Genomic DNA, 18,941 nt, shown 5'->3' with positions numbered 1-18,941 from the left:
AGAACCAATGGATTATAGATGTAACAATATTGGTATTAATTTGTTATTCAGGTGTACCGAGATACAATGAAAACCTTTATTTTGCGTGCTATAACAAAAATCATCCATACTTGATTACAATCAAACTATCCATTGGTACATCAGGTTGTGCAAAAAGAGAAAAGTAACGGAGAGCAGTATATTGTGTTGTATCTGCAGAGAAAGTGCAATTTTAAAAAAGTGCAAGGTCACAATGAGGTAGATTGGAAGATCCTGGAAATTCATCTTTAACTTATCATAATAACCATAATCATACTTTATTAGCCAAGTATATTTTGCAACATACGAGGAATTTAATCTGCCATACAGTCATACCATTAAAAAGCAACAGGACACACAAAACACATTTTAACATAAACATCCACCACAGTGACTCCTCCACATTCCTCACTGTGATGGAAGGCGAAAAAAAAGTTTGGTTTCTTCCCTTCTTTGTTCTCCTGCGGTCGGGGGCCTGTGAGAGGAACATTCACAAATCTGATAGGGTAGAAGCTGTGGTTGAATCTGTTGGTGTACCCACCTTTCAATCTTTTTTTATAGGCACGTCAGTGCCCCTAAACTGCAAACCAAAATTAATTCAGCAGAAGCGGTGGCACAGTGGCACAGCGGTAGAGTTGCTGCCTCACAGCGCCGGAGACCCGGGTTCAATCCTGACTACGGGTGCTGTCTGCGCAGAGTTTATACGTTCTCCCTCTGACCGTGTGGGTTTTCTCCGGGTGCTCCGTTTCCTCCCACACATCTAAGACGCGCAGGTTTGTAGGTTAATTGGCTTCTGGAAATTGTAGGTTGTCCCTAGTGCATGGGATGGTGCGAGTGTACGGGGTGATCGCTGGTCGACACAGACTCATTGGGCCGAAGGGCCTGTTTCCACGTCTAACACAGATGCTGAAAATCTGAAATAAGAACAAAGAGTGTAGACTGTCGATTAGAGATAATAATAATAATAATAACTTTATTTGTTAAGCACCTTAAAAAACAACCAAAGCTGACCAAAGTGCTGTCCAGAAAAAAAAAAGAAAAAGAAAAAAATAAATGAACAAGACCATTTTACGGTTAAATTATTCTAATCGCTTTGACTAAAATAAATGTTTCAACTCAAACGTAGCAGTCAAGGCGTTGTAAGAGATACATTTATCCATGCTACTCCAAAACCAGACAACCAGGAATCAAAGTCATACACTGAGTTCATGTCGACCAGCATATTCACCCGTACACTAGTTCCATCGGGGAAATTTACAGAAGGCAATTAACCTACAAACCTGCACGTCTTTTGAGTGTGGTCAGAGACCAGAGCACCCGGAGAAAACCCACGCAGGTCACGGGGAGAACGTGCAAACTCCGTACAGACAGCACTCGTGGTCAGGATGGAACCCGGGTCTCTGGCGCTGTGAGTCAGCCAGCAACTCTCTGTGGATAGACCACCACATGGGCAAAATTAAACTTCCTAATGCAGACAGCCGGGTACTTGACATCAGCCACAGACAGAAACCAGAGAGTCCAACGAGGACGTAAACACTGTGACATCCACCAACATTGTTTATTTAGTTTTATGTGTAAGAAAGAACTGCAGATAGATGCTGGTTTAAATCGAACATAGACACTGAGGGGTCTCAACACGAAACGTCACCCATTCCTTCTCACCAGAGATGCTGCCTGTCCCACTGAGTTACTCCAGCTTGTTGTGTCTATCTACTGTTTAGTGTTAGTTTAGTTTGGAGATATAACGAGGAAGCAGGCCCTTCGGCCCACCGAGTCCGTGCTGACCAGTGATCAACCTGTACACTAGAGCACTATACTACACACTAGGGACAATTTACAATTATTCACCCAAGCCAAATATGGATATAAAGCACCTTCTTCCACCCATCCATTGATTCAGATTATGTCGCTGCACACTAACTCCAGTCCCCAACCGGAAAATGATCTGCTCTCTGCTCTTCGAGCATGAAGAAACATTTAATCTATTCCAAGAGGTAGAGTTGCTGCCTTATACCGACTACGGGTGCTGTCTGTACAGAGTTTGCATGTTCTCCTTATGACCGCGTGGATTTCCTCCGGGTGCTCCGGTTTCCTCCCACACTCCAAAGACGTGCAGGTTTGCAGGTTAATTGGCTTCTGTCATTTCTGAATTGTCCCTAGTGTGTGTAGGATAGTGCTAGTGTGCGGGGGTGGCTCTCTGTAGTCTAGGGACATGACAGGTAGAACTTGTCCATTATTGTTGCTACAACTAAAATGTGGGATGCTTGTTTAAATTACTACTCCTTTTATTATGTTTAAGAAGGAACTGCAGATGCTGGAAAAATCGAAGGTAGACAAAAATGCTGGAGAAACTCAGCGGGTGAGGCAGCATCTATGGAGCTTTTTATTGTTTTTATTCCTTTTATTATTGTTAGTTTTAATAGTTCCTCCAGGAACCAGGGAGCAGTGCTGAACTATTATCTACCTCCTTGATGATCCTCGGACTATCCTTGATCGGACTTTACCTTGCACTAAACGTTATTCCCTTATCATGTATCTGTACACTGAATGGCTCGATTGTAATCATGTATTGTCTTTCCGCTGACTGGTTAGCACACAACGAAACTCTCTGCCACAGAGGGTAGTTGAGGCCATAGTTCATTGGCTATATTTAAGAGGGAGTTAGATGTGGCCCTTGTGGCTAAAGGGATCAGGGTGTATGGAGAGAAGGCAGGTACAGGATACTGAATTGGATGATCAGCCATTATCATATTGAATGGCGGTGCAGGCTCGAAGGGCTGAATGGCCTACTCCTGCACCTATTTTCTATGTATCTATGTATCTAAAAGCTTTTCACTGTACCTCGACACACGTGACAATAAACTAAACTGAACTGAGGTAGAATGTCCGAATTGGCCAATATTACTAAGTATGTTTGTTTCCTATGAATGTGGCAACAAACTTGTCTTATGAACTCATTCACGAGCTCAACAGGTCAGGCAGCATCTGTGGTTAAGTTATGATTCCTTTTTATTTTTATTAGCTGGAATCATTTTTAGTTCAGTTCAGAGATACAGCACAGAAACAGTCCCTTCGGCCCATCGAGTCCGTGCCAACCAGCGATCCCCACACATTAACACTGCCCGACACACACTAGGGACAATTTACACATACACCAAACTGTGTAACGTCTTTGGAGGTAGATAAAAATGCTGGAGAAACTCAGCGGGTAGGGCAGCATCTATGGAGCGAAGGAAATAGGTGACCCTGCTCCAGACTGATGTCGGTGGAGGGTGGTGGGGCGGGAAGAAGAAAGGATGAGGTGGAGATGGTGGGATGTGGGAGAGCTGGGAAGGGGAGGAGAAGGAGGGAGAAAGCAAGGACTACCTGAAATTGGAGAAGTCAATGTTCATACCGCTGGGGTGTAAACTGCCCAAGCGTGTGGGAGGAAATTCGAAGATCTCCGGAGAAAACCCACGCAGGTGTCGGGGAGAACGTGCAAACTCCGTACAGTCAGCAGCCATAGTCGGGATCGAACCCAGGCGGTATGGTCATGAGAGGTCTCCTATGGTTGTGAGAGGTCTCCTATGGTTGTGAGAGGTCTCCTATGGTCATGAGAGGTCTCCTATGGTTATGAGAGGTCTCCAAAAAATCTTAGAGTCTTTCTGGTTGCCGCTGAATTGTCAACATGTTGAACATTTCGGCGACCTAACACGGGTGGGGGCAGTCGCCTGTGAAGGTCGCGTAAGTAGGACAGGCCCTAAGGCAGCAACTCTACCGCTGTGCCACTTCCAGCGCTGATTCCTCCAGCACTTTTGCGTTTTTTTTTTTTTTTTTGAATTGGTTTATTTCCGCAGTTTGCCAATGAGGGAGAGTGGATATTTCAACCCCAGTTTCAGCTCTGCCCTGAATCTATTCTGGGTGCCGGCGTAGATGAAGGGATTGGCGCAGGAGCAGAGGAACTGCAGCATGTAGCCACTTTCTTCCAGGAGGAAGTTGGACTCATTGAAGTTGGAGCCGGAGAAGTAGGTGACGCTGGCGATGCGGATGTAGAGGAAGGTGATTAACACCAGGAGCCACAGGAGGATGAAGAGACCTGAGATGCTCAAGAGAAGGACTATGGACCTCCTGCGGTTCTCAGTCTCCGGGTCACTCTGACCCTCTCTGTCCTCGTTGCCCCGGAGTTTCCTGCGGGTTGAAATCGCCCTTAAAATGTGGCGGACGGTCAGGAAATTGAGGAGGAGAATTAAGACGAAGGGGAGACAGGGGGTGAGGATGCTGTCGATCCAGTCAAAGGCCACCCAGGCGGGCGAGGTGTAAAAGGAGGGCTTGATTTTGCACGGAGTGGCCTCGCCTTTAGCAAGGGGCTCAAAGATGAAATACCAGAATGCGTTCTTGAATGAGCTGAGAGCACAGACTGTGGCGACCACAGCGGCTGCTATCCGCTCCCTGCAATACGTGGCTTTCAGTTTGTGGCAACAAATGGCCACGAAGCGGTCGAAGGTGAACACCACGGTTGTCCAGACGGAGCAGTCCCTCACCGCGTACACCAGCACGAAGTTGACGTTGCACAGCGGGGAGAAGGTGAGCGGGTTGGCCGGGGAGTTCATGGCCACAACCCGGTTCAGGATCACCGCCGTGATCAGCACCAGCAGATCGGTCACTGCCATGGACAGTAGGTACAAGGTGATGCAGCCCGATAGCCCACACCGGCGTCGGCACAAGATCCAAATCACCGCCACGTTAGCTGCAAGACACCACACACACGCAGCGGGGCATGCTAGTGAGTGTGAGTGTGAGTGTGAGTGTGAGTGTGTGTGTGTGTGTGTGTGTGAGAGAATGAGAATGAGTGCGAGTGTGAGTGTGAGAGAGTATGAGTGTGAGTGTGAGAGAATGTGAGAATGAGAGTGAGTGTGAGTGCGAGTGAATGTTAGTGTGAATTTGTGAGAGGATGAGAGTGAGTGTGAGTGTGAGAGAATGAGAATTAGAGTGAGTGTGAGTGTGTGAGAGTGAGTGTGAGAGGATGTGAGAATGAGGGTGAGTGAGTGCTAGTGCGAGTGTGTGAGAGAATGAGAGTGAGTGAGTGTGAGTGTGAGAGTGTGTGAGAATGAGTGTGTGAGTGCTAGTGCGAGTGTGAGTGTGTGAGAGAATGTGAGTGTGAGTGTGTGAGAGAATGAGAGTGTGAGTGTGTGAGAGAATGAGTGTGAGTTTGAGGGAATGAGAGTGAGTGTGAGTGTGAGAGAATTAGTGTGAGTGTGAGTTTGAGAGAGTGAGTGTGAGTGTGAGTATGAGAGAGTGAGTGTGAGTGAATGAGAGTGAGTGGATGTATTTAAGGCAGAGATAGATAGATTCTTGATTAGTCCACATGTGTGAGTGGTTATGGGGAGAAGGCAGGAGAATGGGATTGAGACCAGCCATTGATTAAATGGCGGAGTAGACTTGATGAGCCTAATTCTGCTCCTCTCACTTACAAACGTCTAATTAAAATAAATCAACGATACTGGGAGAATAATAAGATTAGAGTCATAGAGTGATACAGTGGAAACAGGCCCTTCGGCCCAACTTGCCCACACCGGCCAACGTGTCCCAGCTACACTAGTCCCACCTGCCTGGGTTTGGTCCATAACCCTCCAAACCTGTCCTATCCATGTACCCGTCTAACTGTTTCTTAAACGTTGGGATAGTCCCAGCATCAACTACCTCCTCAGGCAGCTCGTTCCATACACCCACCACCTTTTGAAGGAAAAAGTTACCCCTCAGAATCCTATTCATATCTTTTCCCCTTCATCTTAACCCTATGTCCTCTGGTCCTCGATTCCCCTACTCTGGCCAAGAGACTCTGTGCATCTACCCGATCTATTCCCCTCGTGTTAGTATTATTAGATATGAATAGGATTCTGAGGGGTAACCTCTTCCTTCATGATTCATATCTTTTCCCCTTCACCTTAAACCTACATCCTCTGGTACATGGTTGGGAAAGGTTTAGAGGGATATGGACCAAAACGTAAGACTAGCGTAGATGGGGCATCTTGGTCAGCATGGGCAAGTTGGGCCGAAGGGCCAGTTTCTATGCCGGTTCTAGGGTCATCTGCATAAGCAACATGGGCCACGATTCTACAATTAATAGAAACTAATAATACCAAAGAGAGAACAAGTATATCACAAAATGTTGCAGATTGAAAATGAAAGTTAATACGTTACCAGGAATGCCGATGGCTGCAATGACTGGATAGTAGATGGCAAACAACAAGATCTTTGGAAGTCCGTGCATTGTGTGCGGAGGTTTTCAGCGGACAATAAATACACTGTATTCACAGTCTGTTATATTTATACCCAATATCACTCACCAGGGAACACATCAGGAAGGCATCATTGCGTTTTTACGCTAATTACAGTCATTGAAACCGGCGCCTTATTCCAGCTGATGCCAAAAATTGTTTTGATGAATAATTGTGGATATGTTTCCACATCGTCCCAGAAAAGTATGAAAAGTCTTAACGAGTATTGCGTACAGTTTTGGTCTCCAAATCTGATGAAAGACATTCTTGCCATAGAGGGAGTACAGAGACGGTTCACCAGACTGATTCCTGGGATGGCAGGACTTTCATATGAAGAAAGACTGGATAGACTCGGCTTGTACTCACTAGAATTTAGAAGATTGAGGGGGGATCTTATAGAAACTTACAAAATTCTTAAGGGGTTGGACAGGCTAGATGCAGGAAGATTGTTCCCGATGTTGGGGAAGTCCAGGACAAGGGGTCACACAGTTTAAGGATAAGGGGGAAATCTTTTAGGACCAAGATGAGAAAAACATTTTTCACACAGAGAGTGGTGAATCTGTGGAATTCTCTGCCACAGAAGATAGTTGAGGCCACAGTTCATTGGCTATATTTGAGAGGGAGTTAGTTGTGGCCCTTGTGGCTAAAGGGACCAGGGGGTATGGAGAGAAGGCAGGGATGGGATACTGAGTTGGATGATCAGACATGATCATATTGAATGGCGGTGCAGGCTCGAAGGGCCGAATGGCCTCTACTCCTGCACCTATTGTCTATGTTTCTATGTCTCCATGCTTCTGGTCGCCGCTGGATTTTCGGAGACAGTCGGTGACAGTGGGTTTGACGCCAATGAGCATAGCTTGACTTCTCGTGACGTAGGTGCTGTCGTAGTTGTAGCCAGGTTAACGTAAGTTGCAGCTGGTGCTGACTTCGTTTTTTTTGTTGTTAAAGTAATGATTCTATTTCAAATTTCATGTCGAAGGGGGGGGGTCCAGTCACTGGTTTTTCGATGACCTGCTACGACCATGACAGTCGCTGACAGTCGCCTAAAAATAGCCGATGTGGGACAGGCCCTTTGCAGCGCTAGAGACTCGGGTCCGACTCCAGATTACATCATCCGGACATCATTATCCCAACATTCTGTCACGTCGCATCACAGCTGGGTTTGGGAACAGCTCCGCCCACAACCGCAAGAAACTGCAGTTTCATAGGAATCCAAGGGGTAACCTTTTCCACACAAAAGGTGGTGGTGGGTGTATGGAACGAGCTGCCAGAGGAGGTAGTTAAGTAAGTAAGTAAGACAGTAGCTCTACCGCTGTGCCAACGTGCCACCCTGTGTGGCAATACTTTGGGTCCAGCCATGAGGATCTGGTACTGTGAGAAGAACCAATGGATTATAGATGTAACAATATTGGTATTAGTTTGTTATTCACGTGTACCGAGATACAATGAAAACCTTTATTTTGCGTGCTATAACAAAAATCATCCATACTTGATTACAATCAAACTATACATTGGTACATCAGGTTGTGCAAAAAGAGAAAAGTAACGGAGAGCAGTATATTGTGTTGTATCTGCAGAGAAAGTGCAATTTTTAAAAAAGTGCAAGGTCACAATGAGGTAGATTGGAAGATCCTGGAAATTCATCTTTAACTTATCATAATAACCATAATCATACTTGATTAGCCAAGTATATTTTGCAACATACGAGGAATTTAATTTGCCATACAGTCATACCATTAAAAAGCAACAGGACACACAAAATACATTTTAACATAAACATCCACCACAGTGACTCCTCCACATTCCTCACTGTGATGGAAGGCGAAAACAAAGTTTGGTTTCTTCCCTTCTTTGTTCTCCTGCGGTCGGGGGCCTGTGAGAGGAACATTCACAAATCTGATAGGGTAGAAGCTGTGGTTGAATCTGTTGGTGTACCCACCTTTCAATCTTTTTTTATAGGCACGTCAGTGCCCCTAAACTGCAAACCAAAATTAATTCAGCAGAAGCGCTGGCACCGTGGCACAGCGGTAGAGTTGCTGCCTCACAGCGCTGGAGACCCGGGTTCAATCCTGACTACGGGTGCTGTCTGCGCAGAGTTTATACATTCTCCCTCTGACCGTGTGGGTTTTCTCCGGGTGCTCCGGTTTCCTCCCACACATCAAAGACGCGCAGGTTTGTAGGTTAATTGGCTTCTGGAAATTGTAGGTTGTCCCTAGTGCATAGGATGGTGCGAGTGTACGGGGTGATCGCTGGTCGGCACAGACTCATTGGGCCGAAGGGCCTGTTTCCGTGTCTAACGCAGATGCTGAAAATCTGAAATAAGAACAAAGAGTGTAGACTGTCGATTAGAGATAATAATAATAATAACTTTATTTGTTAAGCACCTTAAAAAACAACCAAAGCTGACCAAAGTGCTGTACAGAAAAAAAAAAGAAAAAGAAAAAAAAAAATGAACCAGACCATTTTACGGTTAAATTATTCTAATCGCTTTGACTAAAATAAATGTTTCAAGTCAAACGTAGCAGTCGAGGCGTTGTAAGAGATACATTTATCCATGCTACTCCAAAACCAGACAACCAGGAATCAAAGTCATACACTGAGTTCATGTCGACCAGCATATTCACCCGTACACTAGTTCCATCGGGGAAATTTACAGAAGGCAATTAACCTACAAACCTGCACGTCTTTTGAGTGTGGTCAGAGACCGGAGCACCCGGAGAAAACCCACGCAGGTCACGGGGAGAACGTGCAAACTCCGTACAGACAGCACTCGTGGTCAGGATGGAACCCGGGTCTCTAGCGCTGTGAGTCAGCCAGCAACTCTCTGTGGATAGACCACCACATGGGCAAAATTAAACTTCCTAATGCAGACAGCCGGGTACTTGACATCAGCCACAGACAGAAACCAGAGAGTCCAACGAGGACGTAAACACTGTGACATCCACCAACATTGATTATTTAGTTTTATGTGTAAGAAAGAACTGCAGATAGATGCTGGTTTAAATCGAAGATAGACACTGAGGGGTCTCAACACGAAACGTCACCCATTCCTTCTCACCAGAGATGCTGCCTGTCCCACTGAGTTACTCCAGCTTGTTGTGTCTATCTACTGTTTAGTGTTAGTTTAGTTTGGAGATATAACGAGGAAGCAGGCCCTTCGGCCCACCGAGTCCGTGCTGACCAGTGATCAACCTGTACACTAGAGCACTATACTACACACTAGGGACAATTTACAATTATTCACCCAAGCCAAATATGGATATAAAGCACCTTCTTCCACCCATCCATTGATTCAGATTATGTCGCTGCACACTAACTCCAGTCCCCAACCCGAAAATGATCTGCTCTCTGCTCTTCGAGCATGAATGCTAGGAGACTGCAGGGTGACTTGGATAGGCTGGGTGAGTGGGCAAATGTTTGGCAGATGCAGTATAATGTGGATAAATGTGAGGTTATCCATTTTGGTGGCAAAAACAGGAAAGCAGACTATTATCTAAATGGTGGCCGATTGGGAAAGGGGGCGATGCAGCGAGACCTGGGTGTCATGGTACACCAGTCATTGAAGGTAGGCATGCAGGTGCAGCAGGCAGTAAAGAAAGTGAATGGTATGTTAGCTTTCATTGCAAAAGGATTTGAGTATAGGAGCAGAGAGGTTCTACTGCAATTGTACAGGGTCTTGGTGAGACCACACCTGGAGTATTGCGTACAGTTTTGGTCTCCAAATCTGAGGAAGGACATTATTGCCATAGAGGGAGTGCAGAGACGGTTCACCAGACTGATTCCTGGGATGTCAGGACTGTCTTATGAAGAAAGACTGGATAGACTTGGTTTATACTCTCTAGAATTTAGAAGATTGAGAGGGGATCTTATAGAAACTTACAAAATTCTTAAGGGGTTGGACAGGCTAGATGCAGGAAGATTGTTCCCGATGTTAGGGAAGTCCAGGACAAGGGGTCACAGCTTAAGGATAAAGGGGAAATCCTTTAAAACCGAGATGAGAAGAACTTTTTTGACGCAGAGAGTGGTGAATCTCTGGAACTCTCTGCCACAGAGGGTGGTTGAGGCCAGTTCATTGGCTATATTTAAGAGGGAGTTAGATGTGGCCCTTGTGGCTAGGGGGATCAGGGGGTATGGAGAGAAGGCAGGTACGGGATACTGAGTTGGATGATCAGCCATGATCATATTGAATGGCGGTGCTGGCTCGAAGGGCCGAATGGCCTACTCCTGCACCTAATTTCTATGTTTCTATGAAGAAACATTTAATCTATTCCAAGAGGTAGAGTTGCTGCCTTATACCGACTACGGGTACTGTCTGTACGGAGTTTGCACGTTCTCCTTGTGACCGCGTGGATTTCCTCCGGGTGCTCCGGGTTCCTCCCACACTCCAAAGACGTACAGGTTTGCAGGTTAATTGGCTTCTGTCATTTCTGAATTGTCCCTAGTGTGTGTAGGATATTGCTAGTGTGCGGGGGTGGCTCTCTGTAGTATAGGGACATGACAGGTAGAACTTGTCCAATATTGTTGCTACAACTAAAATGTGGGATGCTTGTTTAAATTACTACTCCTTTTATTATGTTTAAGAAGGAACTGCAGATGCTGGAAAAATCGAAGGTAGACAAAAATGCTGGAGAAACTCAGCGGGTGAGGCAGCATCTATGGAGCTTTTTATTGTTTTTTATTCCTTTTATTATTGTTAGTTTTAATAGTTCCTCCAGGAACCAGGGAGCAGTGCTGAACTGTTATCTACCTCCTTGATGACCCTCGGACTATCCTTGATAGGACTTTACCTTGCACTAAACGTTATTCCCTTATCATGTATCTGTACACTGCGAATGGCTCGATTGTAATCATGTGTTGTCTTTCCGCTGACTGGTTAGCACACAACAAAACTCTCTGCCACAGAGGGTAGTTGAGGCCACAGTTCATTGGCTATATTTAAGAGGGAGTTAGATGTGGCCCTTGTGGCTAAAGGGATCAGGGTGTATGGAGAGAAGGCAGGGATGGGATACTGAGTTGGATGATCAACCATGATCATATTGAATGGCGGTGCAGGCTCGAAGGGCCGAATGGCCTACTCCTGCACCTATTTTCTATGTATCTATGTATCTAAAAGCTTTTCACTGTACCTCGACACACGTGACAATAAACTAAACTGAACTGAGGTAGAAAGTCCGAATTGGCCAATATTACTAAGTATGTTTGTTTCCTATGAATGTGGCAACAAACTTGTCTTATGAACTCATTCACGAGCTCAACAGGTCAGGCAGCATCTGTGGTTAAGTTATGATTCCTTTTTATTTTTATTAGCTGGAATCATTTTTAGTTCAGTTCAGAGATACAGCGCAGAAACAGTCCCTTCGGCCCATCGAGTCCGTGCCGACCAGCGATCCCCACACATTAACACAACCCAACACACACTAGGGACAATTTACACATACACCAAACTGTGTAACGTCTTTGGAGGTAGATAAAAATGCTGGAGAAACTCAGCGGGTAGGGCAGCATCTATGGAGCGAAGGAAATAGGTGACCCTGCTCCAGACTGATGTCGGTGGAGGGTGGTGGGGCGGGAAGAAGAAAGGATGAGGTGGAGATGGTGGGATGTGGGAGAGCTGGGAAGGGGAGGGGAAGGAGGGAGGAAGCAGGGACTACCTGAAATTGGAGAAGTCAATGTTCATACCGCTGGGGTGTAAACTACCCAAGCGTGTGGGAGGAAATTCGAAGATCTCCGGAGAAAACCCACGCAGGTGTCGGGGAGAACGTGCAAACTCCGTACAGTCAGCAGCCATAGTCGGGATCGAACCCAGGCGGTATGGGCATGAGAGGTCTCCTATGGTGGTGAGTGGTCTCCAAAAAATCTTAGAGTCTTTCTGGTCGCCGCTGAATTGTCAACATGTTGAACATTTCGGCGACCTAACACGGGTGGGGGCAGTCGCCTGTGAAGGTCGCGTAAGTAGGACAGGCCCTAAGGCAGCAACTCTACCGCTGCGCCACTTCCAGCGCTGATTCCTCCAGCACTTTTGCGTTTGTTTTGTTTTTTAATTGGTTTATTTCCGCAGTTTGCCAATGAGGGAGAGTGGATATTTCAACCCCAGTTTCAGCTCTGCCCTGAATCTATTCTGGGTGCCGGCGTAGATGAAGGGATTGGCGCAGGAGCAGAGGAACTGCAGCATGTAGCCACTTTCTTCCAGGAGGAAGTTGGACTCATTGAAGTTGGAGCCGGAGAAGTAGGTGACGCTGGCGATGCGGATGTAGAGGAAGGTGATTAACGCCAGGAGCCACAGGAGGATGAAGAGACCTGAGATGCTCAAGAGAAGGACTATGGACCTCCTGCGGTTCTCAGTCTCCGGGTCCCTCTGACCCTCTCTGTCCTCGTTGCCCCGGAGTTTCCTGCGGGTTGAAATCGCCCTTAAAATGTGGCGGACGGTCAGGAAATTGAGGAGGAGAATTAAGACGAAGGGGAGACAGGGGGTGAGGATGCTGTCGATCCAGTCAAAGGCCACCCAGGCGGGCGAGGTGTAAAAGGAGAGCTTGATTTTGCACGGAGTGGCCTCGCCTTTAGCAAGGGGCTCAAACATGAAATACCGAAATGCGTTCTTGAATGAGCTGAGAGCACAGACTGTGGCGACCACGGCGGCTGCTATCCGCTCCCTGCAATACGTGGCTTTCAGTTTGTGGCAACAAATGGCCACGAAGCGGTCGAAGGTGAACACCACGGTTGTCCAGACGGAGCAGTCCCTCACCGCGAACACCAGCACGAAGTTGACGTTGCACAGCGGGGAGAAGGTGAGCGGGTTGGCCGGGGAGTTCATGGCCACAACCCGGTTCAGGATCACCGCCGTGATCAGCACCAGCAGATCGGTCACTGCCATGGACAGTAGGTACAAGGTGATGCAGCCCGATAGCCCACACCGGCGTCGGCACAAGATCCAAATCACCGCCACGTTAGCTGCAAGACACCACACACACGCAGCGGGGCATGCTAGTGAGTGCGAGTGTGAGTGCGAGTGTGTGAGAGAATTTGAGAGTGAGTGTGAGTGTGTGTGTGTGAGAGAGTGTGAGTGTGAGTGAATGTGAGTGAATGTGAGAATGAGAGTGAGAATGAGTGTGAGAGAGTGAGAGTGCGAGTGTGAGTGTGAGTGTGTGAGAGAATGAGTGCGAGTGTGAGTGTGTGAGTGTGAGTGTGTGAGAGAACGAGAATGAGTGCGAGTGTGAGTGTGTGAGTGTGAGTGTGTGAGAGAACGAGAATGAGTGCAAGTGCGAGTGCGAGTGTGAGTGTGTAAGATAACGAGAATGAGAGTGAGCGTGTGAGTGTGTGAGAGAATGAGAGTGAGTGTGAGAGAATGAGTGTGTGAGAGAATGAGAGTGTGTGAGTGCTAGTGCGAGTGAGTGTGTGAGAGAATGTGAGTGTGAGTGTGTGAGAGAATGAGAGTGTGAGTATGAGAGAATGAGAGTGAGTGTGAGTTTGAGGGAATGAGAGTGAGCATGAGTGTGAGAGAATTAGAGTGAGTGTGAGTTTGAGAGAGTGAGTGTGAGTGTGAGTATGAGAGAGTGAGAGTGCGTGAATGAGAGTGCGTGGATATATTTAAGGCAGAGATAGATAGATTCTTGATTAGTCCACATGTGTAAATGGTTATGGGGAGAAGGCAGGAGAATGGGATTGAGACCAGCCATTGATTAAATGGCGGAGTAGACTTGATGAGCCTAATTCTGCTCCTCTCACTTACAAACTTCTAATTAAAATAAATCAACGATACTGGGAGAATAATAAGATTAGAGTCATAGAGTGATACAGTGGAAACAGGCCCTTCGGCCCAACTTGCCCACACCGGCCAACATGTCCCAGCTACACTAGTCCCACCTGCCTGGGTTTGGTCCATAACCCTCCAAACCTGTCCTATCCATGTACCTGTCTAACTGTTTCTTAAACGTTGGGATAGTCCCAGCATCAACTACCTCCTCAGGCAGCTCGTTCCATACACCCTCCACCCTTTGAAGGAAAAAGTTACCCCTCAGAATCCTATTCATATCTTTTCCCCTTCATCTTAAACCTATGTCCTCTGGTCCTCGATTCCCCTACTCTGGCCAAGAGACTGTGTGCATCTACCCGATCTATTCCTCTCATGTTGGTATTATTAGATATGAATAGGATTCTGAGGGGTAATCTTTTCCTTCATGATTCATATCTTTTCCCCTTCATCTTAAACCTACATCCTCTGGTACATGGTTGGGAAAGGTTTAGAGGGATATTGGCCAAAACGTAAGACTAGCGTAGATGGGGCATCTTGGTCAGCATGGGCAAGTTGGGTCGAAGGGCCTGTTTCTATGCCGGTTCTAGGGTCATCTGCATAAGCAACATGGGCCACGATTCTACAATTAATAGAAACTAATAATACCAAAGAGAGAACAAGTATATCACAAAATGTTGCAGATTGAAAATGAAAGTTAATACGTTACCAGGAATGCCGATGGCTGCAATGACTGGATAGTAGATGGCAAACAACAAGATCTTTGGAAGTCCGTGCATTGTGTGCGGACGTTTTCAGCGGACAATAAATACACTGTATTCACAGTCTGTTATATTTATACCTAATATCACTCACCAGGGAACACATCAGGAAGGCATCATTGCGTTTTTACGCTAATTACTGTCATTGAAACCGGCGCCTTATTCCAGCTGATGCCAAATATTGTTTTGATGAATAATTGTGGATATGTTTCCACATCGTCCCAGAAAAGTATGAAAAGTCTTAACGAGTATTTGCGTACAGTTTTGGTCTCCAAATCTGAGGAAAGACATTCTTGCCATAGAGGGAGTACAGAGAAGGTTCACCAGACTGATTCCTGGGATGGCAGGACTTTCATATGAAGAAAAACTGGATAGACTCGGCTTGTACTCGCTAGAATTTAGATGATTGAGGGGGGATCTTATAGAAACTTACAAAATTCTTAAGGGGTTGGACAGGCTAGATGCAGGAAGATTATTCCCGATTTTGGGGAAGTCCAGGACAAGGGGTCACACAGTTTAAGGATAAGGGGGAAATCTTTTAGGACCAAGATGAGAAAAACATTTTTCACACATGAGTGGTGAATCTGTGGAATTCTCTGCCACAGAAGGTAGTTGAGGCCACAGTTCATTGGCTATATTTAAGAGGGAGTTAGATGTGGCCCTTGTGGCTAAAGGGATCAGGGGGTATGGAGAGAAGGCAGGGATGGGATACTGAGTTGGATGATCAGCCATGATCATATTGAATGGCGATGCAGGCTCGAAGGGCTGAATGGCCTCTACTCCTGCACCTATTGTCTATGTTTCTATGTCTCGATGCTTCTGGTCGCCGCTGGATTTTCGGAGACAGTCGGTGACAGTGGGTTTGACGCCAATGAGCGTAGCTTGACTTCTCGTGACGTAGGTGCTGTCGTAGTTGTAGCCAGGTTAACGTAAGTTGCCGCTGGTGCTGACTTCGGTTTTGTTGTTGTTAAAGTAATGATTCTATTTCAAATTTCATGTCGAAGGGGGGGGGGGGTCCAGTCGCTGGTTTTTCGGCGACCTGCTACGACCATGACAGTCGCTGGCAGTCACCTAAAAATAGCCGATGTGGGACAGGCCCTTTGCAGCGCTAGAGACTCAGGTCCGACTCCAGATTACATCATCCGGACATCATTATCCCAACATTCTGTCACGTCGCATCACAGCTGGGTTTGGGAACAGCTCCGCCCACAACCGCAAGAAACTGCAGAGTTTCATAGGAATCCAAGGGGTAACCTTTTCCACACAAAAGGTGGTGGTGGGTGTATGGAACGAGCTGCCAGAGGAGGTAGTTAAGTAAGTAAGTAAGTAAGTTTATTGGCCAAGTATTCACATACAAGGAATTTGCCTTGGTGCTCGGCCCACAAGTAACAACATGACATACAGTGACAGTTGAGTCATATGGTTGAGGCTGGGACTATCCCAACATTTAAGAAACAGTTAGACAGGTACATGGATAAGATAGGTTTGGAGGGATATGGACCAAGTGCAGGCAGGTGGGACTGGTACAGATGGCCGGAGTGGGCAAGATGGGCCGAAGGGCCTGTTTCTACACTGTATCACTCTGTGACTCTATGAGTTGTAGATGTCGCCGAGCCCATCACACAGACCAGACTCCCCGCCGTTGACTTCATCTGTACTTCACGCTGCCTCGGAAAAGCAGCCGACATAATCAAGGACTCATCCTACCGTGGTCAATCCTTCTTCTCCTCTCTCCCGGTGGAGTTTGCATGTTCCCCCTGCGAACATGTGGGGTTCCCCCGGGTGCTTCGGTTTCCTCCCACATCCCAAAGACGTGCGTGTTTGTAGGTTTCTCCTCATGTGCAGAGAGTGGATGAGAAAGCGGGATAACAGAACTCGGCGAATGGGTGATCGATGGGCTGAAGGGCCAGATTGCATGCTGTATCTCTAAGCGAAATCTCTAAACTATTCTAAACTCTCTAAATTCTTTGAAGATAGACATAAAAAGTTGAGTCGCTCAGCAGGTCAGACAGGATCTCTGGAGAGAAGGACCCTAGACTGAAGAAGGGTATCGACCCGAAACGTCACCTGTTCCTTCTCTCCAGAGATGCTGTCTGACCCACTGAGGAAAGGGCCGGTCCCACGGGCATGCGACTCCATGCTGCAAGCGTGACCTAACGTGGTCGCTTGAGCCGTACGGCCTCGCGGGGCCGGTCCCACTTCGATCAGCGGAGCTGTATGGAGTTGTGCGGGGCTGGTCCCGACATCGCCCGGGGCGCCGAAAAACTGACCGTGTTCAAAAATTCCGCGCGGCAACGGCCTGCCGGCCCACGGCGGCCTCGACGCCATACGCACCGCGTCGACGGGCGTGCACAGCGTCTCGACGCCGTATGTCACGCGTGGACTTCCCGCGGACTTCGCTCGAACTCCACGTCATTCACTCGACCTCCGCGCTGCCCCGTTTCCGGTTTGGTCGCGCTTGCCGCATGCTCGTGGGACAGGCCCTTTACTCCAACTTTATGTGTCCATCTTGGGTTTAAACCAGCATCTGCAGTTCTTTCCTACTCATCTGTAAATTCCTTGATGGGAATTATTAGTCTGTTACTCACTCGTTTGCAAAATATATATTTTCATTGTACAAAGTGTTTTCATCTTTTTGGCTTCATCTAATGAGGAAGCTTGTTCTAAAGGGAAGACTCACTTTCAATGCATTTGTGAAATATTATATTGTAACCTAGAAAGATGTAAATGAGCAATAATTCCAATTCAGTTGAAGGTCATGATGACATTAGAATGTCATCAGAATGTCAAGCCAGCTGTGGAAGCCACCGATATAGAAACATAGAAAATAGGTGCAGGAGGAGGCCATTCGGCCCTTTGAGCCAGCTCCGCTATTCATTGTGATCATGGCTGATCACCCCAATCAATAACCCATGCCTGCCTTCTCCCCATATCACCTTGATTCCACTAGCTCCTAGAGCTCTATCTTTTATTTCATAGAAACATAGAAATTAGGTGCAGGAGTAGGCCATTCGGCCCTTTGAGCCTGCACCACCATTCAATATGATAATGGCTGATCATCCAACTCTGTATCCTGTACCTGCCTTCTCTCCATACCCCCTGATCCCTTTAGCCACAAGGGCCACATCTAACTCCGTCCCAATGAACTGGCCACAACTACCTTCTGTGGCAGAGAATTCCAGAGATTCACCACTCTTTGTGTAAGAAGGAACTGCAGATGCTGGTTTACACTGAAGATAGATACAAAATGCTGGAGTAACTCAGCGGATTGTTTCGGGTCCGAAGAAGGGTCGCGACCCGAAATGTCACCCATCCTTCTCTCCAGAGATGCTGCCTGTCCCGCTGAGTGACTCCAACATTTTGTGTCTATACTTCATTTCTTTATACCAATTCTCTCTATATCACCGTCGATATATCTCGTTTCCCTCTCCCCTGACTCTGTCTGAAGAAGGGTCTCGATTCGGAAAACATCATCCATTCCTTCTCTCCAGAGTTGCTGCCTGTCCTGCTGAGTCACCCCAGCATTGTGTGTCTGTCTGAGCGACATCCGAGTTACAGTCTGTCTGTGTGTCTGCGCATGTTTGCAACCAGGCTCCAGCTCCCAACACCCAAGGGTGCAATCAACCTCCCTCGAGCTTTTTAATGATGAACACACATCGCTGTAATCCTGTCTTTTGTAATCTAACACGGCATTGATTGCAGTCCCGTCTCCCTCGATTACAAAATCCTTTCCTCAAGATAGACACAAAGTGCTGGAGTAACTCAGCGGGACAGGCAGCATCTCTGGATAGAAGGAATGGGTGATGTTTCGGGTTGAGACCCTTCTTCAGACTGAAGTCCTGACTACGGTTGCTGTCTGTACGGAGTTTGTACCTTCTCCCCGTGACCTGCGTGTATTTCCGCCCACACTACAAAGCCATACAGGTCTGTAAACTAATTGGCTTCAGTAAAATTGTAAATGTGTGTGTGAGTGTCTGTGTGTGAGAGTGTTTGTGAGTGTGTGTGAGTGAGTGCGAGTGTGTGTGAGATTGTTTGTGATTGTGTGAGTGTCTGTGAGTGTGTGTGAGATTGTTTGTGAGTGTGTGTGTGAGTGTGTGTGTGTGTGAGAGTGTTTGTGAGTGTCTGTGTCCGTGAGAGTCTGAGTGTGTGTGAGATTGT

At 46.9% G+C, this 18,941-nt stretch overlaps 2 protein-coding genes across 2 annotated transcripts; both read right to left on the bottom strand.

Annotated features, from left to right (window-relative positions):
• Positions 1–3,842: 3,842 nt before the first annotated feature.
• On the bottom strand, positions 3,843–6,268 carry LOC129714060 (probable G-protein coupled receptor 139). Its single transcript, XM_055663517.1, has 2 exons — positions 6,199–6,268; positions 3,843–4,744 (listed from the first exon to the last, which is right to left on the bottom strand). The coding sequence occupies exons 1-2, from the start codon at positions 6,266–6,268 to the stop codon at positions 3,843–3,845; spliced, it is 972 nt and encodes a 323-aa protein (XP_055519492.1).
• Positions 6,269–12,321: 6,053 nt separating this feature from the next.
• Positions 12,322–14,801, bottom strand: LOC129714059 (P2Y purinoceptor 8-like). Its single transcript, XM_055663516.1, has 2 exons — positions 14,732–14,801; positions 12,322–13,223 (listed from the first exon to the last, which is right to left on the bottom strand). Exons 1-2 carry the CDS (start codon positions 14,799–14,801, stop codon positions 12,322–12,324), a joined length of 972 nt encoding a protein of 323 aa, XP_055519491.1.
• Between the last annotated feature and the right edge of the window lie 4,140 nt (positions 14,802–18,941).

The sequence above is a fragment of the Leucoraja erinacea genome, chromosome 38 (assembly GCF_028641065.1).
Source record: "Leucoraja erinacea ecotype New England chromosome 38, Leri_hhj_1, whole genome shotgun sequence".
NCBI classification, from domain to species: Eukaryota; Metazoa; Chordata; class Chondrichthyes; order Rajiformes; family Rajidae; genus Leucoraja; species Leucoraja erinaceus.
The sequence above is the reverse complement of the archived record's forward strand: the minus strand, read 5'-3'. Positions and strand labels throughout refer to the sequence as shown.

What these genes read in the sequence shown, in the direction of transcription:
- LOC129714060 (XM_055663517.1), bottom strand. Translation starts at nt 6,268, where the DNA reads ATGCACGGACTTCCAAAGATCTTGTTGTTTGCCATCTACTATCCAGTC. An exon ending in TGCAGCCATCGGCATTCCTG is followed by an intron (nt 4,745 to 6,198) that starts GTAACGTATTAA and finishes GGTGTCTTGCAG; the next exon opens with CTAACGTGGCGGTGATTTGG.
- LOC129714059 (XM_055663516.1), bottom strand. Translation starts at nt 14,801, where the DNA reads ATGCACGGACTTCCAAAGATCTTGTTGTTTGCCATCTACTATCCAGTC. An exon ending in TGCAGCCATCGGCATTCCTG is followed by an intron (nt 13,224 to 14,731) that starts GTAACGTATTAA and finishes GGTGTCTTGCAG; the next exon opens with CTAACGTGGCGGTGATTTGG.